A 26470-nucleotide genomic window follows, 5' to 3' on the forward strand; every position below is an offset into this window, starting at 1 on the left:
ACTAAAGCTTAGCATGCGCTAACAGAATTAGTGCACACTAAATGCTAAGAAACCCATAAATAATGGTCTTCTTAGCATTTAGCGCATGCTAAGCTTTAGTAAAAGGGCCTCTAAACTGCATTATGGTATTAACATACATTAAAGGGCAATTAGGATCAAATTCTATAAATAACACAAAAAAACATGCTAAGCACTTTTCTATATAAAGCGCTGAAAGTTAGGCACCGTTTGTGGAATACACATGGGGGGAATTCTATATATAGCACCTAAAAAATCAGTTTCCCTGATCTGCCCATTACCCTCGCATGGCCATGCCCCATTTGCTGAGCCATGCCTTACTGACTGTCTAAAGAGTGTAATCAATAAGCAGTCCCCCTCATACAGTATCTGAGTATACACAAGGGAATCCCCTTACACTTCTAAGTTCAGACCTCTCAATCATTTGCCTAGATTTATGAGACCAATTTATAAGCCTACTGCTGAAAATCAGTGCTAAGCTCCCAATGGCCTAACACGCAAAGGATTTACACTTCTAATTTTGAGAGTTATGCTCCTAAATTGGAATATTTGAACATTTTCTAGGGCTAAGTGCCTACATTTGTACTATTAAGTTTGTGCAGAACCCATTCATATCATCATTTCTAAGCTTAGAATATTGCAATTTCTATGTACTTTGGAACAATTTATTATAATTAAAACATTCCACTGTACAAATTGACTTCTTCTTATAAAATTAAACCTAGCAATCATTAGAACATAACTTTATACCATGCTTTACTACACAAGTTACTACTTTATAATGACATGAAATGTTTTGCAGAAGTTTAACTATGTCTTAGTTCTGATTTTAACAAAAAACATATAATTTGCTTTACCTTGTTGCCCTCTTTACCCTGAATGCCTGGATTGCCACGATCACCCTAGAGAAGGAATGAAGAGACATTTATAATGTTTCATTAGCAGCTCTGATAATGATTTCTAGAAACCCTTGTGACCCCTGACACAGGCACTGTGTGCCAAAACACGGCCCGTGTCAGGTCATTTTTAGAATATTGTTGTCCAAGCTGTGTGATTAACGGAACTTTGTCCTGATTTTGAAGGTTCTTGGTGCTTTCTTTTGACTTCTATAAACCAAGCCACATAACTGTGTTAGTCTATCAGCCTGAGAGTATCAGGTTGCCAAACTGCGGCCAAATGCTTCCAGGCTGTCTAATAAAGGGGCCCAGCAATATGTCCTTATATGGAAAGATAACCACTAATGGTAGTACCATGTGACTACTGCTAGGGGTTACAGGTGCCATTTTTGATCCCAGCATCGGCAGGACAGGAGCAATTGGGGATCGCTTCTGACTGCCTACTAGACCCAGAGATTTTTAAAGGTATGGGTGGAAGGAACCTTGGGATGCCATTATTAACTTAGAATGGGGGGAGGGTGAATGGTTGCAGAGTAATCTCGGATGGGAGGATTGATTGGGAACAGCAACTAGGGGCTTTCTGGTGAGAGGGGGCACAAAGGAGTCTGAAATGTAACATGTTGTTGTCCTCTTTAAGAGATGGTCCAATGCTCCCAGGTGGTAAAATAACCCCAGCCTTAGCTAGGGTTATTTGACAGGTTAGACTGTGGCTTGCGATGTATGCCCAGTGCCAGTGGCATAGCTATGGGGGGTTGCCACCCGGGGCGGGGTGGTTCGCCGTTGCACCCCCCCCCCCCCGGGTGCAGCCCGATGACATACCCCCCCTCGGCGCATCCACACCCCCCCCGACCCAGTGCCCATCCGAAGCGAGGCACAGCACCTCGTGCCTGCACGTAAAAGAAATGTGCACCATCTCATCGGGCCTTCTCTCGCTCTGTCTGTCCCGCCCTTGCGGAAATAGGAAGTTGCGTCAGCGGAGGGTGGGACAGACAGAGCGAGGGAAGGCCCGATGAGATGGTGCACATTTCTTTTATGTGCAGGCGCGAGGCGCTGCGCCTCGCTTCGGATTCCGATATTTTTTTAAAGGTAGGGAGCTGGTTGGACGGAGGAGGGGGGGGTGTCGATGCGCCGAGGGGGGGAGCTGGCAGGGAGCACCCCCCCCCCCCTGAGCTGACACCCGGGGCGGACCGCCCCTCCCGCCCCCCCCTTGCTACGCCAGTGCCCAGTGCACACCATATGCCGAATATATGATTTCCATAGTAATGAGCTGTAACTATCTTGTCGGATGTCCGTTATATCAACTAAATTGTTTAGAAATGATTGAAAATGCTGCAACCAGGGTGCTTTATGATGCTAAGATATGTGATTCTGTGACTCCTTTGTTGGAGGAACAACATCAGTCGCACGTCTCAGTGCGGATCAAGTATAAAATTTTGGTCTTATTCCACCAGGTGCAATATGTTGCCGTTCTTCAATATTTCAACTCACTACTTATTCCTTATCAACTGATTCAAATTCTCTGCTCCTCTCAAACCAATTTATTATTTATTCCTTCTTGTTCAAGACTTTGCCTTTATTCGTTGACTAGAACTGCCTTTAGTATTGTAGCTCCTACTCTGTGGAACTGAGGATATAAAATTCAACACAGAAGTTTAAAAAGGCCTTGAAGATGTGGCTGTATAGACATTCTATTATGACTTCATTTGATTTTTTTCTTTATTTAGAGATTTCCAGGATGATTATTTCAAAAGAAAATCAACCACCCCACTAAACATTTAAAAATCAGTCAAAAAATGGAAGAAAAAGCCTCAGAATAATATGGAGTACACAAATGTACTTCCTTAAGTCAATTATCGGCATTAAAATAAAATCCCTCATTTACTTAGTGCAGTTCCAGTACCCAACTGTCAGCAAACTTAGGGAGTCTTTTACTAAAGCTTCACTCGAGTTATCTGCAACAGAGCCTATAGGAATAAAAATGGGCCCTGCTGCAGATAATTCAAACTAAGCTTTAGTAAAAGAACCCCTTAGTTTATAAAGAGTCCATAGGCTCAAAAAATCTTTAAGAAAACTTATCTGCACAAAATGATGACAGTTATTCGGCTGGGGTCTTCAGTGAGTTCAATCATAATCCAATTGCCAACGCAATCCAGACTGTCGACAAGGACTTTGTTTTGTGGGGTAACCCCCGCTGTTTCAGGGCAAAAAAAAGCACCAAATCGCTGTGCCTGCAGTATCAAACATCCCAGGATGTTTGATACTGCAGGCAGAGCAATTTGAATAGCAAAGAAATACGCAGGGCCGGCGACAGCTGAGTATGAGCCTGATGCTCCAGTGCCATCCATTTTGAGGGCTAGTTGATTCGGTATCAAGTCACTACATTTATCTAAATACTCGTCTACCATCAATACCATAAACAGTGGGAAATAAAGGCAAAACTGTCAAATAATTGTGCATAAGAGCAAACGCTGCTATCCACTCATTCAAGAATGCATCAATGCAATTTCACGTAATTTTACTATAAAATGCCACCTCCCTCCCCCCCCACCCCACCCAAATGTTCTTTGATGGGGCAGTTAAAAAGCAAAGAAAAAGAATTAAATTAAAATGAGCAATAAGAAGATATTCTACTACAAAGCTCCCTCCGCCCAATATTCAGAAACATTGGATGTTGCAAAAAGAAAATTGGCAATTATTAGTTGTTGAAGCCAATTAGCATCTGATTAAACAATGAAGGTATGCATGGAACTGACCTTATTCTAGAAATTGCACATGCAACTTTGCACTATAAGCGTAAAGTTGAGCACCCAACTTTATTGTTTTAGGGCGTGATTGTTGTAGAAGAAAGATCAATGATAGCATATATATGATGAGTTGTTTCTGCAGCTATTTAGATATTAGTGGCTCCAGTATTATTGCAAAGGGGCCCTTTTACAAAGCTGTGGTAAAAAAAAAATTTTAATTAAAAAAATACCATGGGGTGCTCTCATGCATCCTGCAGAAATTTTGGGATCAGTGCGCACTACCCACACTCTAAAAGCTAAAATTTATTATTTAGTGCCGGGAGTAGCTCTGGGGGCAAACACTAGATTTGTTCTGTGCTAATCAGGTAGCATGTGAGCATTGCCATGTGCTCACCAATTAGCACAGGTTTAGCACGTGAGTCCCTCAAGTGAGAGTTGTCTAGGAGCTCATGGTTTAGTGTAGAGTATCCTTGAAGATACTATGGAAACAGGACATTTAGGGAATCCCAGTAGAAAGGTTTTAACAATGGTGAAAGAAAGCCAAGTGGAGAGCAGAGTAGATGATGCAAATTATCCCTGACAACTTCTAAGTAGCTTGTATATGCAAGGAAAAAACAGAGGTTGCAAGGAACTTTTTAATGTTGCATTACCCTTCTTGTAAGAAGACTGTTTATAAGTCTATATTTTCGTCTCGTTTTCCAAACCAAGCAAAGAAATGGTGGAATTCTCTACAGGTAGAAATAAGGACTCAAAGAAGTTTTATTATAACACACAGTATATCAGGTATATCCCATGCAGAAAGCCTGTGAGGGAATCCGTGGGGCCGTTAGATCCTGAAGGAGCAAAGAGGCACTCAGGAAGGACATAGCCACAGCAGAGAGACTGAATTAATTCATTGAAAATGTTGAAAAATATTTTGTTTAGAAAGGTTTTGGCTAACTGATATGTTGGATATTAAGGGATTTTGTTGCTGTGAAGTAAGGACTTAATTTTCATTGTACTTTATTATTTCTTGATACTGTGTGCAAACCAGGTCAAAATTTTGAGGTATATGAGGGATATAAGTGTCAAAGTTAAGTAAAGTCTTGCCTCACCAATCTGCTTCATTTCTTTGAAGGCATGAATAAATATGTTAAAGGTGAGCCGGTTGATGTAGTATATCTAGATTTTCAGAAAGCTTTTGACAAAGTTCCTCATGAGAGACTCCTGAGAATATAAAGAGTCATGGGATAGGAGGCAAGGTTCTAGTGTGGATTAGGAATTGGTTATTGGACAGAAAACAGAAGGAAAGGTTAAATGATCATTTCTACTACTACTACTACTACTACTACTTAAGATTTCTAAAACGCTACTAGGGTTACGCAGCGCTGTACAATTTATCATAGAAGGACAGTCCCTGCTCAAAGAGCTTACAATCTAAAGGATAAGTGGGTGAATAGTGGAGTGCTGCAGAGATCTGTACTGGGACCGGTGCTATTTAACATTTTTATAAATGATCTGGAAATCGGAAAGACAAGTGAAGTTATTCAATTTGCAGATGACACAAAACTATTCAAAGTTGTTAAAACGCATGCAGACTGAAAAATTGCAGGGAGACCTTAGGAATTTGAAAGACAGGCATCAAAATGGCAGATGAAATTTAATGTGAACAAATGCAAAGTGATGCATATTGGGAAGAATAACCCAAATCATAGTTACCTGATGCAAGAGTCCACCTTGGGAATCAGTACCCAAGAATAAGGTATTGTAGACAATACACTGAAACCTTCTGCCCAGTGTGCAGTGGTGGCCAAAACAGCAAACAGCATGCTAGGAATTATTAGGAAAGGGTTGCAAAATAATCCCAAGAATATTATAATGCCTCTGTATTGCTTCATGATGCAACCTCACCTTGAGTAGTGCATTCAATTCTGGTCGCCGCATCTCAAAAAAGGTATACCGAAATTAGAAAAGGTTTAAAGAAGAACGACCAAAATGATAAAGTGGATGGAACCCCTCTCATATGAGGAAAATCTAAAGAGGTTAGGGCTCTTCAGCTTGGAAAAGAGACAGCTGAGGGAAGATATGATTGTGGTCTACAAAATGATGAATGGAGTAGAATGGGTAAAAGTGAATTTATTTTTTACTCTTTCAAAAAGTACAAATTCTAGCAGACACTCCATGAAGTTACATAGAAATACTTTTAAAACAAATAGGAGGTGTGACAAAACAATGGGTATTATGCCTGTAAACTGTATTGATTATTTCTTGAAGTGTATTTCTCTAGTTTGGCCAGCAGGTAGCGCATGTTTTCTGTTTAATGCTGTTACAGAGAAATGACTGTTCCCTCTTTAGTTAACACAGATAAGAGGTAACCTGTAGTGATGTGGGCTTGGCCAGCTATTTTTAATACTTGCTGTTCTGGGCTCTGATTGGCCCAGGAACTCAAATTCATCTAGGAAATACTGGATTTTTCTCCAGTTTCAGTTTGGTAGAAACTCTTTACCGAGGCCCTCTGAACAGCTATATTTGATCACCTGTGAGCAACTATATTACCTGTACTCTCCAGGCACTATTCAGAAGTGAATAAATGTGTAGATAGTTTTATAATTGATCTATATTCAGTTACCTGCTATTATGTGCTGTTTTTGTTTCATCTGTTTTTATTGTTCACTTTTCAATATTTTTCATGACGTTTTTAGTTTATTGCCCCTGCTTTTCTGGACTGACTAAGAATCCTGGTGGTTTGTGTATTGTGTCTGTGAGTGCCTTCTACGAACTGTGGAATCACTGGGAGTGTGGCCCCAGTAATATAGAAATCACTGAGGATAATTTGAGAGAGGGAGACTCACCCAGAGGCGGTTGGGACTCAGTAGGTGGGAGGAGGGTGCTAGTGCAGAGCACAAGTGACAGGTGCAGGCGGATCTGAGCTGTGCTGGGCATAGACCCTCTAAGTGGTCACAGGATAGCCCCAGGTGGGTGGCTAGGTGTTTCGTGACAGGAGGAAATAGTTTTTCACGCAACAAATAGTTAAGCTCTGGAAGTCGTAGCCAGAGGATGTGATAACAGTGGTTAGCATATCAGGTTTAAATAAGATTTGGACAAGTTTCTGTAGGAAAAGTCCATAGATTGTTATGGAGATAGACATGGGAAAGCAACTGCTTGCCCTGGGATCAGGGCCGCAGAGAGGGGAGGGCCCGGAGCCGCAGTCCCACCCACCCTCCGTTGTCGATCGTCTGCCACCGGGCTGGGCCCCCTGCATTGAAATCACAGCACCTCTCACCTCCGTGTGAAAGCGCTGCAGGCAGCAGGGCAGCAGATTGCTTCCCTTCGGGCTTCCTTCCCTCCCTGTGTCCCGCCCTCGCGGAAGTTACATCAGATGAGGGCGAGACACAGGGAGAGAAGGAGGCCCAAAGGGAAGCGATCCGCTGCCCTGCTGCCTGCAGTGCTTTCACACGGAGGTGAGAGGCGCTGTGATTTCAATGGAGGGGGGCGGTGACCTCGGGGGCAAGGCCCCGGGCTCGGCCCAGTCTCTCGGCAGCCCTGCCTGGGATTGGTACCATCGAATGTTGCCACTATTGGGTTTCTGCCAGGTAATTTTGTCCTGGATTGGCCACTGTTGGAAACAGGATTCTGAGCTAGGTGGACCATTGGTCTGACCCAGTATGGCTATTCTTATGTTCTTATGTATCGCCTACAAAATAGGTGGTGGTAGGGCTCACTCGCTAAAGGCCACATGCTAATAGGAAAATTAGCATGTGGCCATTAATAGGGAAAATAGAAAAATCAGCCATTTAACACCAGCAGTAAAAATGGCCTTAGTGTGCAGGAATGAGCTGCATAACGATATGCTAAGGCCACCTTTTACCACTTTTTGGTAAAATAACCACTAAGATTAGCAGGTTTTTTTTGAATTACAGAGTTTCTCAGTGTGTTTATTGGCAGGTAAAGACCAACATGGTCCATTTAGTCTGCCCTGAAATGTGGCTAGGGTTGAAGATACATTTCATGCAATACCTTTTGTCCTGGTTGTCCTGTGAGGCCTACATGACCCTAAGGTGAAAAGAGAGCAAAACTTTAAAAATTACTAGCTCTTGTGTAAAGCATTTATAACCCATTTTCTTTAAATTGATTTCCAAAAAACTAAGAAACCCCCAATGAAAAGTAGAAAATATGTGCCAGCAAGTAAAACTCATTGAATATTGTTAACAAAGAGAATGGTATCTGACACAAATTAACTGTGAAATATATTGTTTAACAGGGACCATCAGAAGTCATACCACTTTATAAATTCATGGTATGTATGAACTCATGTTTGAGTGTATCATCAATCCCTAAGTAAACAGTGGCAATACTGTACATGGTACATTATGGAGCTCATTTTCAAAAGAGAAAAACGTCCAAAAAGTGTCATAAAGTCCAATTTGGTCTTTTTCTCCACTATAAACAAATAAAAAAACGTTTTCAAATTGGCACCACTTCCATTTCAACATTAAGGTTGTTCTAATTATATTCAGCTTTACATTAATAAAGTCCAATTTGGACATTTTTTTCTCAAAACATCCAAATCAGTATTTATGAAACCTATTGGTAGACAATTATCTATGCAATTCATCTGCAGTTCATCCATATCACAAGGGGGCATATCAGGGGCCTAACACTTAGATGTTTTATAGCCATAATGGAACAAAATCAAAACGTCCAGGGCTAAAACTAAGATGTTTTGGTCTAGACCTGTTTTCAGAATGAATAAGGCACAAAAAGGTGCCCTAAATGACCACTGGATGGAATCAGGGGTGACCCCCCCAATACAACCCCAGTAGCAACTGACCCCCCCAACCCCAAAATGTGAATAAAAATATGACTTACTAGCCTCTATGACTACCTCAGATGCTAAAGTCAGGTCTCTTAGAGTAGCATGCAGGTCCCTGAAGTAGTGTAGTGGTCAGTGCAGTGTACCATGGCATGAGGGACTCTGGTCACTATCTCCTTCTACCTATCACACTTGTGGTGGAAACTGTGACCCATCCCAAAGTCACTAAAACCCTACTGTACCCACATATGGGTGCCACCTTCCCTCATAAGGGCTATTGTAGTGGTGTACAGTGGGGGACAATGTATTTTGGATGGGTTTTGGAGTGCTCAGAGGACAAGATAAGGAAGCAAAGGCGAGATGTGTACCTGGGAGCATTTTTATGAAGTGCACAGAAGTGCCCTCTAGGGTACCCCATTGCTCTCCTGGGATATCTGGGTGACCAATCTATTTAAAATGCTGGCTCCTCCTACATCCTAATGAAATGAATCTCTAAGTTTTGCACTTATTCTTTTTTTTCTTCGAAAATGGCCCCAAAAAACAAAATGTCCAAAGCACATAACCTTGTTCAAAAAAGTATTTTTGAAAAAAAAAAAAGACGTTTTTCTTTTTTTGAAAATGACTTTCTTTCCTATTTGGATTTAGGACATTTTGCACAAAATGTCCAAAATCGGACTTAAACATCATATCAAAAATTCCCCTCCCCAGAAAATTTCTGTGGCCCAAAGATGATTTCATTGAGCCATTAATGAATGGCTGAAGTTCCACAGTGTTTTCATTCAAAACTACAGTACGCTTAAACATACCATGATTAAATAAGGAGTGGTTTGGCATCTGATGATCCCTATTTTACAATCTGGGGCAAATTCTACAAATGGTGCTCAAAATTTGGTGCCAAAAAAATCAGCGCTGAAAGGTATTCTATAATGGGTTTTCCAGGATCAGTGCCTTTAATAGAATAGCACTGGGATTCACGCTCAACTTAGGGCACAAGGAGTTACACCAACTGAAACCAAGTGTAAATCCTAGCACAAGTTGGGTGCAGAACCTCCGAATTCTATAACCCTGTGTGAATTTTAAGGGAACAGCCCTGGCCTGCCGATGCCCCTCCTATGGCCATGACCCCATTGCAGACCTGTGTGGAAACACTTAGGGCCCTGATTACTAAGCCGCACTGGAGGCATGTTAGCATTTTTAACACATGCTAAGCATTAGCGTACGCTAACCGTGTAGACGCCCATAGGGTCTACATGGTTAGCAAGCTCTAAAAACACTAGCGCACCTTAGTAAATAGGGCCTTTAGGTGCTATTCTATAAATGGACATGTGTGTTTTCACGTGAATCTGCCATTTCTGCTCCATTTCAGCATCTTGCATTCATTAGAATGCTTGTTCCGTGCCAAAAATTTGGTGTATAAGTAGCAGCTAACGATTGGCACCATATTTAGGATTTCCCCCTATATTTCATATTTAGGAGCCCTATACCAAAGAGCATTATGTTTCTAGCTAGATGCATTTTAACAGAAGATTTTAATGCATGCCAAGTCCAAAACTAATGCTGCATCAAGTAGGAATGTTCCCCGTATCTTTTACTCTAGGTCATGTGTTAATGTTCCTATTAACATGTGGTACCTGCTTAGAGTTAATACGGGACCACTTAGTGGCTCATGCTTAGGAGGCACTAAGTGCTTCTGCATTAGCTCTGTATTAGCCAGTCAGCTTGGTAAGAGTAACGCACTAGCCGGCTGACTCTTCCATGCTCATTCTCTACCCATGCCATACTTCCTGACAGAAAATACTGAAAAATTCAGTAATGCACAATTTAACCAGCTGTAACAAGCAAACAACTACAAAACCTGTTAATGCGGACACGTGGTATTCTGTTTCAGGACATTAAGGGAGGATGTTACTAATGTTAGCTACTGTTAAGATGGGTTATTTTAGCACAATGTCTCATTGCCTCAAATGCTAAAACAGCACGACTTGTGTCTGCTACCAGTATTCAGAAGGTTTGCTTGTTGGTTTTCTTTAAATTGGTCATAAGCTGATGAACTTACAGCAGCTCCAGGCGGTCCAGTGAAGCCAGATCTACCAGGGTGGCCAGCTTCCCCTTTTTGACCTTGAGCACCCTGTCCAGAAAGCAGAATGTAAATAGGCAAACTATATTTTCAAAATATTTTTGTTTGCTTAAAACATTTTCATACTGCAAATCACAAACTCTCCTATGCAGTTTACAATTAAATATATGAGCAATAAAATGACACAGTACCATACATACAACATACAATTCCCCAAAATGTACTCCTGCAACCTAAGCAAAAAATAAATTAAATTTACAAAGATAATAAAATAAAACTGAAAAGTCTCAAACACTAAATGAAATTTACAATAATAAGACAACAGAGAGAACATTTTAAAAAAATGAAATAAAAAAACATTCTAAACTGGAGTGAAATTTATTATTCCATAACAAGGTAAAAATCCCCCTCCCCCCCCCCCAAAAAAAACTTTAAAAAAATAAAAAGACTTGACCTTTTTTCAAAAGTTAAAAATATATCATTGAGTATTCTAGTTGATGCAGGAAGCTAGTTCCATTCCACAAGGCCAGAAAATGAAATCATCCTATTTCAAATTGGTGCCATGAAGAAACTGGAATCCTAACGTAACCTAATAGTTTGAGGCAAGAGCTGCCAACTGGGGGACTGTGAAATTCAAAAGGGATGGATACTGGAAAAATAAGCCAATCCACAGAAACTTAAAGATGGTTAAATAAATCCCAATAAACAATTACTTAAACCACTTTAATCTGAATATGCCACTCAACTGGCATTCAGTGTAGATGGTAAAGCCGAGAGGTAATATGATCACATAATTTTACTCCAGTGACGAGCTGGGGAGATGCCTTCTGAATGATTTATAAAGGCCTAGTATAAAAATCTAGTAGACCAAAAAATAGAGAATCACAATAATCCAGTGGTATGAGAATCAATGGCTGGAGGATTGACCTGAAATCCATAAGATCATGAAAAACTTTCAATATTCACAATAGGCATAATTTTTAAAAATGATCTTCAAACCAAATCTGAAACATGGGATCAAAAGGACAACTCAAAATCTAAAATCATCTCTAAATAGTGAACTTCGGAAACAGCTGGTACCTGCTGACTCTCAGTGCCATGTTTACTAAGCTGCGCTGTAGGCGCGCTAGTGTTTTTAGCACATGCTAATTTTTAGCATGCGCTAAAAATGCTAGTGCAGCTTACTAAACAGAGACCTCAATTTCCAGTCTGCTGGATATATAATATTAGGTGCTCAACAAATAACCAATAATTGATTTTGCTTTAAATTTAGCGGCCCTTGACATAAAAGACAAAAAGATAATGGGGTTGATACTCAAAGCAATGTAACCAGCCAGTTAAATTGCTTGTTCAGAGCTAACTGTTCATTTTCAGTGGCACTTAACTGTTTTTTTCCACTGAAAAATGCCCAGTTAGCACAGAACTCAAAACCGGCTATTTTGGTCGTGCTCCAGGGCACAATCAGCACTTGGCCTATTATGTGCCAATATTCAGCACTTAACTGGCCAAGGCAACTGCATAAATAGGACCAGGGCCGGTCTTAGCAAGTGCGGGGCCCTAAGCAGACCAATTTGGTGGGGCCCCATCCTAGCCCTGCCCCCACCCCCACCCCAGCTCCACCCCATTGATTATTAAATTTTTAGAACATTTTTTATTTATGAAATTTCAAATAAAGACAAATGAAGCTAAATTTGTACAGAAAAACTGATTGAAATAATAAGCACAATGCTATCATGAAAACCCCCCTCCCCAAAAATTATTCAGTTCAAGTCCACTACAATTAGTAGTTCCAATCCTCATAACCCCGGGGGGTCAGAGGTGCGGACACACAATCTCTCCACTGAAAAACACTATACACAAACTTGTGCAAAAACACACTCATAACCTTACCAAACCATAACAGCACTAAATCCAAGGACAGGACAAGCTACAACCTTATGCGTGGAAAGGCAGAACTGTAATTACACCAGGCTCTAAAATACCAATATACTACCTCGTGAAAAAAAGCAAAACAAAAAGGGCTGCAAATACTACACACTAGCAGGATACTGCACCTTGATCACACATGAAAAACACATGACACAACAGATATGAAGGCAAAATACTGAACTGGAAAGTTACCTCAAGAAGTCAGACTCAGCATGCAGCAATACTAGAAAAATTGAAACTTAAATGCAAAATACCACAGATGCACATTTCCAAAATCTGACATATTCCAATTAATAAATTCTGAATAAAATACTTTTTTCTACCTTTGTTGTCTGATCATTTAGTTTTTCTATTCGCTTTGGTCCCGGTGTCTTCTGTTTTATGCAGTGTCTTCTTTCCATTTGATATTTTTTCTCTCACCATGTCCACCATCCTCCTGTGTCCTTATGTGTTCTGTCTACCATCTGTAAACCCTCTCTCCCTGGGCCCTGCCCTCCCATCCATGCCCATCCTTGTTCCTCTCTCCCCTTCCCTCCTCCATCTGTCCATATCCAGCAATTCTCCTCCCTCCCCTCCATATCCAGCAATTAATCCTCTCTCCCTGGGCCCTGCTCAGTCCCATCCATATCCATCCATGCCCATCTGGCCCCAACCCCCTCCATTCATCCCTATCCAGCAATGCCCCTCTCTCCCTGAGTCCTACCCTCCCATCCATCCATGCTCATCTGTCCCCTGCCCCCTCCATTCATCCCTATCCAGCAATTTCCCTCTCTCCCTGAGCCCTGCCCAGTCCCATCCATATCCATCCATGCCCATCTGGCCCCTGCCCCCTCCATTCATCCCTATCCAGCAATGCCCCTCTCTCCCTGAGCCCTACCCTCCCATCCATCCATGCCCATCTGTCCCCTGCCCCCTCCATTCATCCCTATCCAGCAATTCCTCTCTCTCCCTTCCATGAACCCTGCCCTCCCATCCATGCTCCTCTCTCCCCTGCCCTCCCGCTCCCATGTCCCAACTGCCCGCCCGCCTGCCTGCCCTCTTCTCCCCCCCCCCCCCCCCAGATCCCTTTCCTTTTTTGTTTCTTTTAAATTTACCTCCGTCCGGCAGCACAGCGTCAGTGAAGAAGGCGGTGCTTCCGAGTCCCGACGTCTCTAGCCTTCCCTTCACTCAGGGGCCCGCCTTCTTCTGACGTCATTTCCTTGACGTCAGAAGAAGGCGGAACACTGAGCGAAGGGAAGGGGGGAGGCTAGAGACGTTGGGACTCGGTAGCGCCGCCTCCTTCACTGACGCTGCACTGCCGGACAGAGGTAAATTTAAAAGGAAGGTAAATTTAAATAGCGCCGAGAATCGGTAGTCAGGTGGTAACTCCATTTTGGTGCGCATTGGGCACACATAGATGCTTACACAGCTTAGTAAAAGGACCCCTAAAAGATCCATCATACACTGTCACTATAGGTACCTGTTACAAGAACTTTCAAGACTATTACAACAGACTTCTTGGAGCACCCATTTTTAATATTGTGGAGTACATTTTGTAAAACTTTTGTGTCTATCTACATTTCTTTCTAAGCATAATTTCTATTTTTAGTGTGCACTTACTGTTCTCCCTCTTAAACCCTCGGGTCCTGGTTCTCCTGGAAGCCCTTTTTCTCCCTTGAAAAAAAGGAAGAGGGTGGTATCAATTGGGGTCAACTCATCTATATTTCCAATATATAGAGTATATAAATGAATAAATCAAAACTTTGAGAACTACTTCTTACCTTCAGCCCTATATAACCTTGTGTGCCCTCCTGCCCTTGAGGTCCTTGGTAAGCCTAAACAAATTAAAGCAAATTAGGCACTGAGAAAATTCTCAATTCAAATGGCTGATCTATGAAACATTAATTGTATGTGTAATTTTGTCATCATACATCGATGCCAGGATCTCCATCTCTTCCAGGTGGTCCGGGGTCTCCAATTATTCCCTAATTCAAAAAGAGAGTTCCACTGAATGAGCTTATGCAAAATGGAAATCTTTAAATACAGTTCTTAGAAATGAAAACTTGAATACGTGCTTACAGTACCTTTTGACCCTCTGTACCTCGTCTTCCTTGAAGACCTGGAATACCCTAGGTAAAGTCAAGAAAGTCATTAGAAAATAAAATTATAGCACTAGAAAAGGATACAAATTTGAACAAAGTTGATTAGTAACCCATTTTTCTGGCTCAAACATTTAAACTTAAATTGCTTAATGTAATTTTTAAAAATTTTGTATTTCCATTCCATAATAAAAGACTCAACTCATTCAAATTTGCCATCTAGGAAAGTTTTTTACTGGTTCTAGTGAATAAAAATAATCACATCATGTGCTGAAAAAAATTACAACTCAGAAGCCCTATAAAACTTGGGAAACGAAATAGTCCCCTATTTGTAGGTTTTTAGGCAAGCTTCAGCTTGAAATTACACAATACATTATCAGCTACTTACACTATACACAACCTTCATTATCATTTCCCTGATGTGCAGAATCCATCTCATGAACATGTGGAGATGCAAATTTGTTTTTAGTGTAGCTGTTCTGCAGCTTACATGTGAAGATACAGCAGCCATAATCATTGGTTTTGCTACTTTTGGAACAAGAAACCTGATTGAACCAGTGAGAATTCATGTTGAAAGTGCACAGTGTGTTGTACAGATCTGTGAAGTCAAGCAGCTTCTTAATGAATTTAAATTTTTTTTTCTTTTTTTAAATCATACTACACTCTTGGCAATTAGGTCTTTTGCAGTTTCTGTTATTGTGTCTACCACAAGCATCAGCACTTTGGTTTTGCTGGACCTTTGTTTTTGGTTTGTTTGTGTGGGGGTGGGGGTTGGCATTCAATATCCCAAGAATTACAGGAGGTTAGCAATTTCCTGAAATCTTGTAGAGTCTTTCAAACTTCTTTTTTGCGCACTGTTACAGGCCTTTTATCCAGCTGGAAGCTGTTTGATAAGTCAGATTTTCCACTGCGTTTCTGCTGCATTTTTTATGTTTTTTGAGTGAGATTATTTTCATTTTTGTGTATTTAATTGTTCTTTGTGCTTTCTACATATAGAACTTGATATTTTTTTAATATTGTGCTCTCTTTTATGACTTATTGCAAACTGCTTAATTCATTGTTAAGAGGAGTATCTCAAGTAAATAAAATGATAAATAAACACATATAGAAAGGTTGATATTTAAAATGATTTGGGGGCCCTTTTGCTAAACTGCATTGAGCAGGTTTTACTTTGCATTAAATATTAGCACAGACTCATGCTAACATCTCTTTTGCTAATGTTCTATTACCCTATCAATTTCCCGTTGTCTCTTTCCACTGTTCCATTGTTCTTTTCCTTGTCCTATTCCCTAACGATACTTTGACTTTGTCTTCGCTTAACTTCTCACAATGTAATCCATAACCGACTTTTAACAAATTGTATTTCCATCTTTTACAATGTATTGTAAGCCACACTGAGCCCGCAAATAGGTGGGAAAATGTGGGATACAAATGCAATAAAATAAATAAATAAATAGGTATCATGCATTAAAACATCCAGCACCATTAAAAACCTACGCTAGCTGCTTAATGCAGGAATGGTTGGTACATGAGAATGGCCAGGGAAATGTGGAGGAGTGGCCAGCAGTTATAGCTCGCATGCAGAGTGGTACCATGTACTAGATATCACATTGCCAATAGCACAGCTGCACTTAATGCCACTTCAAGACACAAGTGCTCTACAGGAACTGCCATGGTGGTACACCTCTCTCCCCTTAACTTAGCCTTTCTGATTCCTCCCCTACCGTCTCCTTATATGGGTCATCAGTACTATTTTGCATTTCAGGCGCAGACCTGGGTGGGATCAGAGAGGGATTAATCCCATATGGACCCATTAGACTACCAGTGGTAAATCCCAGGTAGGTCCAAGGAAGGGGTTCTGGGGGGAGGGTCAGCGTATCAGGCAGCAGGTCTTGTTTTCATGGGTAGAGTTTGTGAATGGAGAGGGGGATCAGACAAGGGCAGGGTATGATATGTTGGGGGGGATTGGAAGGAAAAGATCAGAAGGTGACCCACTGGCTGGGAGGGACGGAAGGGGGCAGATGTGTTGGGAGATGTGCCGCAACAGCACTGATTATTTATTTATCTTTTTTCAGTGTGCCAGCACCATAATACATGCAGTGCCAGCTAGCACATGTGCTCCCATACTATCTGGCACTGCAAGTAACACAGTACCTGTGGGATAAGTGTCTTCCCTGTGTGGTAGATGCACAGCAGATGCTGGGCACATCTCCTGAATATAGTCCAAAAACTTACTGCACTTTTGTAAAAGTTTCTCTTAACTGGCCATATATTAAATCATGCTACCCAGCCCCAACACTAATTTTTAGTGGCAATTGGCCAGATTGTATCACTAAATATTAGCATTGACCACTGTAGAACTATCTTGATAGTGCCAGGCAGGGGTGGTCCAACTATTAGGCCCGCTGAGGAGGGGGCCTCAGGCAGCACTCTTCCAGAGCGGCATCTCCCCCTTCCTTCCCCTTCCTTTTCTGACTTACAGTAAGTCGTAATAGAGAGTACAATACTAAAAAACAGTATTTAAAATCAAGTTCTGTACGTAGAAAGCACAACCAACAATTAAATATACAAAAATGAAAAAATATCTCCGTGTTTACCTTCTTTCTTCATGTTCCAAAAGCTGGCGGTAGCAGGCACGATTCCCATAGGCTGCCCTGCCGCAGTCACCCGCCTCTTCTCTTTACTGTGGCCGCCTCTCTGATTTAACTTCCTGTTTCCTTAGAGGCAGCTACAGTAGAGAAAAGGTCAGGGCAGCGTATGGAAATCGCTGCCACCATCGGCTTATGGAACATGAAGAAAGAAAGTAAACTTGGAGAACAAGGTGAAGGAAAGAAGGGAGGAGATGGCAGAACTTGGCCCCGGGGGGGGGGGGGGGGTTGGCATCTCAGCCCTGCATCAGGTGACACCTTGCCTTGGGCTGCCCTGGTGCCAGGGGGGGGGATCTATGAATACTGCCCAAATCTGTAAAACTTATAGTGGCAGGTGAGACCTGGATATTCAGTGTTTTCATGGTATTTCTTATCTTGATTCTTTTCTAGCATCATCCGTAGTGATCATGCACTTACATTTTCAAGGACCAATTTGTTTGGATTTTACTGCAGGGTGTGATGTCTGAATTTACTTTAACAGCACCATCCTATACTTTTAATTTCTCATGATGCTGCTGTATGTTTGGATTCCTTTTTCTGCCTTTTGATGTAACTTCATCCATTTGGTTTATAGAATTGATGTGGCCAATGTGCATTTTACAACTATTGTCACTAATGATTAAATGAAGATTTGTTTATGCTTATTTAAAATTTGATTAATTGCCAAATTTGGAAATCCAAGTCTCAACGATTTACAGAGTGTCTGTATTTTTTTCCTTTCTCAGTTGAAACTTCTGCCAACTATGAATATGGACAACATTTATACAACCAAAAAGGTATAATCTCCTGATTAGCTGCTACTTGTAGGAGAACTTTAAAAACCTGCCTTACTTACTGGAATTCCTTTCGAACCTGGTGGACCAGAATGGCCGGGATCACTGATAACACCCTACAATTAAATATAGACTATTTTTCCACAGGATTTAAAAAAAGAGCATCAAGAGCAAGGTATTATTTACAGAGTGATCTTGGTTCCAAACAAAGGTTGAAAAATAAAATGGATAAATTATAATAATTTATAGAATATGAATTACCTATACAGAGAAATAATATTAAAATGGTACAGACAAAACAATATTAAAATTTAAATACAATTCTTAAGCTGGACATTTTCCAGGTGGAAAGTGCTCAGTGTACTCAGTGAATTCTACTATTAAATCTTTTATACATTAGCTGGAAAAAGGATAGGTCTTAAATATTTTTCAAATTGTAAAACTGAAAAAGTGGTGTATGCTTCCTGTTGCTCATGTATGCTAGTTTATATTGGAAGGACAAAACGTGCACTGAATAAAAGAATAATTGAACACTGCAGAGCTATTACTAGGAATGTTTTGGAAAAAAAGTTGGTGGAATATTCAGTTAAAATGCATCATACATTTGAGGATTTTAGGTTTTTTGTGATGCGAAAGTTAGCAGCTCCATGGAGAGGGACTGATGTGGACAATATGAGTGATATTTTAATAAAGCTTTGTATTTTACTGAATCCCACTGTGTTGCATCTTCTTTTGGTGTGGATCCGAGGAGCCTCTTTATGTTGTGTGAATACTCTGGTGGCCATCTTAAGGATCCCCCTCCTATCTGAACCCCCCCCAACAAACTCCCCACAGACACCCCACTACCACTTTACCCCTCAAAAAGACCCTTTTCCCCAAAGAGACCCCTCAGACCCTGGTGTCCAGCAATGGGGGAAAGGAGCAATTCCCAGTCACTCCTAACTGGTGGGTTGTTGGCATCAAAATAAGACCAGTTAACCCCTTAGTGGGGGTGAAGCTGCCAAATAAGAGAATGCAGTTATGGTCAGCTTAAGAATTGTATTAAAATTTTAATATTGTTTTGTCTGTACCATTTTAATATTATTTCTCTGTATAGGTAATTCATATCATAAAAATTATTGTATGTATTTTATTTTTCAAGCTTTGTGTTGCAATACCAGAGCATTCGGCCACACATTAGTAACCTGATGCACCCGGGGGCAGGTGGAGGGAGGAAAAAATAAGACAAGTTGTATTATTAAATTTGCATAATAGTGAGGTGCTCTGTATACTTTGCATCTCATTATGAAAGTTGCTCACATTGTGGTAAACTAAGGTGTGTAAAGACCAAAGACTACACAATTTTGTCATTTATAGGCATGCTTACTAAAATACAAAGAGGCATATTTTCAAAGCACTTTGGGAGGCTAAGTTCCATATGTTTCTATGGAACTTTGGGAGGCTAAGTGCTTTGAAAATAAGCCTCAAAGCCTTGCTGTCAATGTAACAGACTGTACCGAGCATTTGCCCTGCATTTACTACACAGAGCAGACATGTCCCATACAGACATCATATTAAGGGCCCTGTTTACTTGGGCGCATTTACATTTTTAACGCACCTACAATTAGCGTGCACACTAACTGTATAGGCACCTATAGGAATATTGTAGTTGCATATACTGTTAACGTGTGTACATGGTTAACGCGCATTAAAAATGCTAATGTGCCTATAATGCGGCTTAGTAAACAGGGCCCTAAGTGTCTCAGCAGATAGCACAGGTGCATTTGTGCTGTCTACTAAGACATGTATCATGGGTCCTGGCAAAACTGACTGTGGACTTCAAAATGGTAGATATGAACCCTAGTGGTAGTTTCATGGCATTACCATTAGAGGTCATACTTTCATATAAGGCAGTGATTCCCAAACCTGGTCCTGGAGGCACCCCAGCCAGACTGGTTTTCAGGACATCCACAATACATATTCATGAGATATTTGTATGTGCTGCCTCCATAGCATGCAAATTTCTGTCATGAATATTCATTGTGAATATCCTGAAAACTTGATTGGTTGAGGTGCTTCCAGGACCAGGTTTGGGAACCACTGATATAAGGAATAATTGCCCTTACGCAGATAAGTCCTGGGGCAGTCGGGGGTGGTAAGGTTGATGTCATTGTGGAAGGGCTTTATGTCAGTGGAAGGGCTAGAAGAAGGGGCTTGGATAAGATTGAAAGGATCGGATAAGGATTACAATGAGGAGGGGTTCTGATCTGTGGGGGTTCTGTTTGGCAGAGACAATTTATCAGGTGGTTTCTTCAGAAGATATCAGGGTATTCCTTTTCAGAGCTGTGTCAAGGCTATAGGATTGCTTGTAGTATAGCTGTTCTTGATAGCACACAGCATTGACTTTCTCACTAGCTGTCACTGCCAGCCATACCCTATTACCACCTCTTTTTTAGCCCACAACCTGCTCCTACCAATGTTAAGCAACAGTTCTAGGCTTTTTACCATGCCGGCTGGTTTCAGCATGCAATATCCGCCAGACCAGATCTGCACTCCCAGACACAGCATGGTGAAACCTGTACTTGCTGCTCAATGAGTCTTAGTATATGTGCACCTTAATGAACACTAGGGAGTAAATTCTATAAATGGAGCCTAAAAAAAAATCAGCACCAAAAATTAATTATTCTATTCTATTCTATAAAATCCACCTAAAGTTAGGAGTGTCCATTTGCACCAATGAAAAGGTGGTTCAAGTGCCCTGCCTAAATTTACACACTTTACTTGCGTAATTCAAATCTACACCCATGCTCCACCCCAAAATGCTCATGACCCTCCCATGTCCATGTCCCCTTTTCCGAAACATGTGTAAAGTTCATTGTTTTCAATTAGCACTAATAATTGCTTGTTAAAAAGTCATTTATTGGCACTAATTGGCTGATTATCGATTAAATTGAGCACGCAAATTGGGCACATGCCCACATTTGCCCAAGCTATTTTTGGTGATTTTTATAGAATCGGGAGGTAAATGGCAAAAGTCTTGTCTTATTCTCTTAGTGCCTGCTAGTAACTAAAAATGGAAAGTGGGAAATTATGTGGGCAGAGTGCTAGAAAAATATTTTCTCAGAATTACCTTAATGCCTTCAGGGCCAGGTGGACCTTCATTTCCTGAAAAGCCATCATCACCCTAAAAGTACAGCCATAAGAGAAGAAATGAAAGGATTGGCTTTTTGTAGCATACTCTTCCACTGAACATACAGCACATTGTACTCTGCAAAATGTTTCAGTGGTGAAATACTCTTCAATGTGAATTCAATTTATTACTATCTTATCGTTACAAATGTCTAATGCATTACATCCATTCTAGTACTTTTGTGATGATAATCCCAAACTATTGGTCACCTTTTATTATTATGAACAAATATATAAAAATGTAGAAAGATCATCAAGAATGCATATTACACATACATCCTTGGAATAATGGTGGGAGAAGGAAATACTACTACTAATCATTTTTATAACGCTACTAGACATACACAGCGCTGTACACTTGAACATGAAGAGACAGTCCCTGCTCGACAGAGCTTACAATGTAATTAGGACAAACTGGACAAATAAGAGTTAAGGGAATTACTAAGGTGGGGATTAAATAAGGGTACTGAACAAGTGAGTATGGTTAGGAGTTAAAAGCATCATCAAAAGGTGGGCTTTTAGCCTAGATTTGAAGACGACTGGAGATGGAGCTTGACGTACTGGCTCAGGAAGTCTATTCCAGGCATATAGTGCGACAAGGTAAAAGGGATAGAGTCTGGAGTTAGCAGTGGAGGAGAAGGGTGCAGATAAGAGAGATTTACCCAGAGAGCGGCGTTCCCGGGGAGGAGTGTAGGGAAAGATGAGAGTGGAGAGGTACTGAGGAGCTGCAGAGTGAATGCACTTATAAGTCAATAAGAGGAGTTTGAACTGTATGCGGAAAAGGATAGGGAGCCAGTGAAGTGAATTGAGGAGAGGGGTAATATGAGCATAGCGACACTGGCGGAATATAAGTCGTGCAGCAGAATTTTGAACAGATTGAAGAGGAGAGAGATGGCTAAGTGGGAGACCTGTGAGAAGCAAGTTGCAATAGTCTAAGCGAGAGGTGATAAGAGTGTGGATAAGGGTTCTGGTAGTGTGCTCAGAAAGGAAAGGGTGAATTTTGGTGATATTATAGAGAAAGAAAAGACAGGTTTTAGCAGTCTGCTGAATATTTGCAGAGGAGGGAGGAGTCGAAGATGACCCCAAGGTTACGAGCTGATGAGACAGGAAGGATGAGAGTGTTATCCACAGAAATAGAGAATGGAGGAGAAGGAGAGGTTGGTTTAGGGTGAAAGATAAGAAGCTCAGTCTTGGTCATGTTTAGTTTCAGATGGCGCTGAGACATCCAGGCAGCAATGTCAGACAGGCAGGCTGATAATTTTGATCTGGATTCCTGCTGAGATTTCTGATGTGGAGAGGTAGATCTGGGAGTCATCAGCGTAAAGATGATACTGAAAACCATGGGCTGAGATCAGAGTACCAAGGGAAGAATTATAGATGGAGAAAAGAAGAGGTCCCAGGACCAATCCCTGAGGTACACCAACTGACAATGGGATAGAAGTGGAGGGCTTAATATAAAAATTGAATTTGAGGCCAGCCCACTAACTGAGGGAGGAAGTTATCAAGCTGTGTTAGAGCTTTAAGTCACATTATTTGCCCCTTAACATGACTTAAAGGCCCCTAAATCAGCTTGATATATTTTACCACAACAATATTTAAGTCGCTGTGGCTTAAATAGCAATGAGATGCAAAACATTCAAATGCATTTAAAGCAGCTCATTATTATGTTAAAAACCATAACATGACATGGTGATATACTGCAAGTTATGTTATTGGCATAAAATCACGGTAAAATAACCCCAGCCAAAAGCTGGAGTTAATTTACCATGCCGGAAGCATCAGGACTCAAAGTTATGACCCGATGCTCCCAGCCAGAGCTGAAAGGCGCCATGGTGCAGATTCCCAACACCCCAACTACTTCTGGCCACCCCCCAATCACAACCCACTATCCAGATCCCCTAGCACATCCCCCAACCACCAATCAAAGCCTTCACCCACAAAGGATTCCCTTTTCCTACCCCCATTCCCATACCTTTGTTCCCTGGTAGTGTAGAGTTCCCAGGGCAGGAGTGATTCCCATTTGCTGCTACCCTTTTGGTGTCAGTTGTCTTGGGTGACTACCTCTAGGGGAGTCATATTTTCGGTGCCCTGGGGCCACTAGAATAATGCTGCTTACGGGATGGCCTTCAAGTACAGCTATTTTTATACCACAGGATTCAGTAATCTGAAGTACTGAGATACCGCTGACTGCTGAATCCCATGGTAAATCAAGGTGCTATAAAATCTTGCCTTCTCTGTACCTTGATAACTAGACCCCTGAATGGCAATGCACTATAATGCCATGTAGAAAGACCTGGCATGGGTTACTGGCTCAGAGCTTCTGCTCCTGAGGCTCACTGGGATACTACAGAGGCAGAACGCATAGTCCCTTGGGTCATCACATCATGCACTGACAATAAACAGTGGCCAGATTTAGATCCATAATTGCAAGCTTCCAGACAAGCCTTGGTACACAGCCCTCAGTAATGGACTCACACTGCAATATTTGTACTCAAAACGTAAATTGGAAGAAATTGCGAAATAGTATATAAAAAAAACTATGGGTAGTTGTAAATAAGACTCATGGCAATAGATCAGATCCCTGGCTCTAGGAGCAAGAGCAAATCATAAGGTCAAAAAACATTAAAATATAGAACTTTGTAAGTTTTACTCAAATGCATTTAATTAATTTTACAGCAGCATTCTCAGTTATTATATTTTTCATTGTAAATAACTTGTATTAACTCATAGAACATTTACAGCTACTTACAGTACAATGAAGATAAAGTTCAGGCACAGAATAGTTTTACTCAAAATATACAAGTAAAGAAAAAGTCTCTTGCCACGATAATTTATAATGACATTTAGGGGAACTAACTAACCAGGACAGCCTGTTGCATAATGAGAAGGCCTTTTACTAATGTAAGCAATGTGTTGACAGAGGAGCTGTGATTTGAGGGCGTGGAGGCGTTGGCATCAGGCCTGGCCTCTGCTCTTTCAAATATAGCAGGCCCAGCTTGAGGCCTACAGTCTTTGTGTTGCTGCAAAAGAAAACCATAGCAGAAACCATGACAGAAACATGGCAATGTTAATTCTTTTCCACGTGTCAGGACATTAAATAAATTGGTTTGGTAGTATTTTATTTGATTCATTTTCTTTGGCTCCCTTTGACATCGATTTGTGTAGATCTTAGCCTCTCTTATATTCTATCTTTGTGCTACTGCAACCAGTAAATTTCACTTTCCAAGGGAGTCACTAACTTGCGGTACTGAAGCCCCGATGCGCAAAGCAAACCAGGCTTGCAACATTTCATTTAGACTGGTTTTAGCCATTCTAAATGAAACATCACGCGGTCAGTGCATAGAGACTTTCAGACACTGCTTTATCATGCATGGAAGCAGTGACTGAAAGTCCCATGCTAATGAGCTTGCTAGTACTAAAACAAGTTCACTAGCAATTCTGTGCGATGCTCGGAAAACTGGTGCATGGAAAATCCCTGCCCTAGTGGCTAATAACTACTAACAGCAGCTCTGGAGCTGTCATTGGGGTCCCGTGCTAACTTTCCTGTCAGCGCCTTAGCTCTGATTGGCTCAGGCAGTGACAGAAATGTCAACATGGTAGCATGCCATAGTCAATTATCCCCAAACCCTCCTGAGCCCGAGCCTCCCCCACCCAACATTAAAAAAACCCTGGTGGTCCAGTGGACCCCTCCCCCAAAACCTTAAAAACATCCCCAGAGGTCTGGTGGACCCCCTAAAAAAATACCCTAGTGGTCCAATGGACCAACCGACCTGGCCTTCTGATCCCTCCCAAAAATAAAATACCCTGGTGGTCCAGTGGGCCCACCAACCTCCCCATAGTGAACATAGACCCTAGTGGTATAGTGCAATCCTACCCCCGACCCCTCCATATACCTTGAATCAGAGGCAGGAGGAACACCTACTCCTTCCTGCCTCTGAGACTGTCCTCATCAAAATAGCAGTGCCCAGCCCCTGCCTGGTGCACTGGGAGGAGCTAAGTACCATATAAGGGGAAAAACTCCTTAAATGGTTCTTAGACCCTTCCCAGTGCATCCCAGGATACACCGGGCAGGGGCTTGGTGCAGCCTTTTTAGATGAGGGTGGGCCCAGAGGCAGGAGGGAGTAGGCATTCCTCCTTCCTATGACTCAAGGTATGTGGAAGGAGCTGGGGGGGTGAGATTACACTAGACCACCAGGGCTGGTGTTTGCTTTGAGGAGGTCAGTAGTTCCAGTGGACCACCAAGGGGTTGGGAGGTCAGGTCAGTGTGACTGCTGGACAACTAGGGTATTTTGGGGGGCTGAGAGGGGTCCACCAGACCCCCGGGGATAATTTTAGGTTGGGATGGTTAGGAGGGATCCACTAGACCACCGGGAATTTTTTTTACATTGGGGAGTCAGGAAGGGTCCAAAGCTTACTAGACATGAGCACAAGAGCTGTGCCTACCACCAGTGGCATAGCCAGACCTGATATTATTTTGGGGGGGTGTCCCACATTTAACTTGGGGAGCACTATACATTTAGGAGTGAGTAGTGCTTGGTGTACTTCTAAATAATGCCTTAGAGTGCACTTGATGGATTTTGAAGTAAACACTCTGCCCAACAGCTGCCCTGCAGCAACATAAACACCACACTTTGGAAACTTTGGAAACACTGACATTTTTAAATATAGTCACATTATCCCATAACTTAAACTTTGCCAGTATAGTACACTTGAGTCTGGTCAGCATCTCAACATACATTACAGTATCCTGCAAAATAATTATTACAATAGTGCATATCCTTCAACAGCTTTATAACAAACATAAACACCTTAGTAAGCTGTATTAATAAATCAGGTAAATACCTTTGAAGTAACAGTTTAAATATGTAACCTAAGAAATCTAATATAAAAAATATCAACCCCTAACACTGCATACTGGACTATCAATATTAAATTAAACATATTTTTTGCATCCACAGAAACCTCTCATAATTTTTCCTCTAAGAATGGATGCAAAACAGAAAAAGGAACTCACCACACATAAAAGGTTGATTTTGGTATAATCTCAGCAAAAACATAGACCCTGTCCAGTCCCAGTGGTGTAGCCACAGGTGGGCTGGGGTGGGCCAGGGCCCACCCACATAGGGCTCAGGCCCACCCAACAGTAATACACATTTAGCAGTAGTTGGTGGGGATCCCAATCTCTGCCAGCTGAAGACTTCCCCCTGATGGTAACAAAAACACTACTCTCCACGATACCGGCACCTGCACATTCTCAGTTTTCAGCGCCTGCCTGCTGCAGATTGCCAAGGTGGAGAGAAGCATTTTTCCACCAGCTGAAATATTTTTTGGGTGGGGTGGAGAACAC

General features: G+C 41.5%; 1 protein-coding gene across 1 annotated transcript in view; it reads right to left on the reverse strand.

Annotated features, from left to right (window-relative positions):
• Nucleotides 1–26470, reverse strand: part of LOC115464806 (collagen alpha-1(IX) chain-like) — a 97033-nt gene that overhangs the window by 44701 nt on the left and 25862 nt on the right. The window contains exons 4-12 of the mRNA XM_030195166.1: nucleotides 23985–24143; nucleotides 21065–21118; nucleotides 14520–14564; nucleotides 14367–14420; nucleotides 14217–14270; nucleotides 14056–14109; nucleotides 10507–10578; nucleotides 7655–7690; nucleotides 876–920 (exon numbers count right to left, since the gene is read on the reverse strand). Coding sequence (XP_030051026.1) covers nucleotides 876–920; nucleotides 7655–7690; nucleotides 10507–10578; nucleotides 14056–14109; nucleotides 14217–14270; nucleotides 14367–14420; nucleotides 14520–14564; nucleotides 21065–21118; nucleotides 23985–24143 — 573 coding nt within the window. The remainder of the gene's footprint in view (nucleotides 1–875; nucleotides 921–7654; nucleotides 7691–10506; nucleotides 10579–14055; nucleotides 14110–14216; nucleotides 14271–14366; nucleotides 14421–14519; nucleotides 14565–21064; nucleotides 21119–23984; nucleotides 24144–26470) is intronic.

This window comes from Microcaecilia unicolor, chromosome 3 (genome assembly GCF_901765095.1).
Source record: "Microcaecilia unicolor chromosome 3, aMicUni1.1, whole genome shotgun sequence".
In the NCBI taxonomy this organism is placed as follows: Eukaryota; Metazoa; Chordata; class Amphibia; order Gymnophiona; family Siphonopidae; genus Microcaecilia; species Microcaecilia unicolor.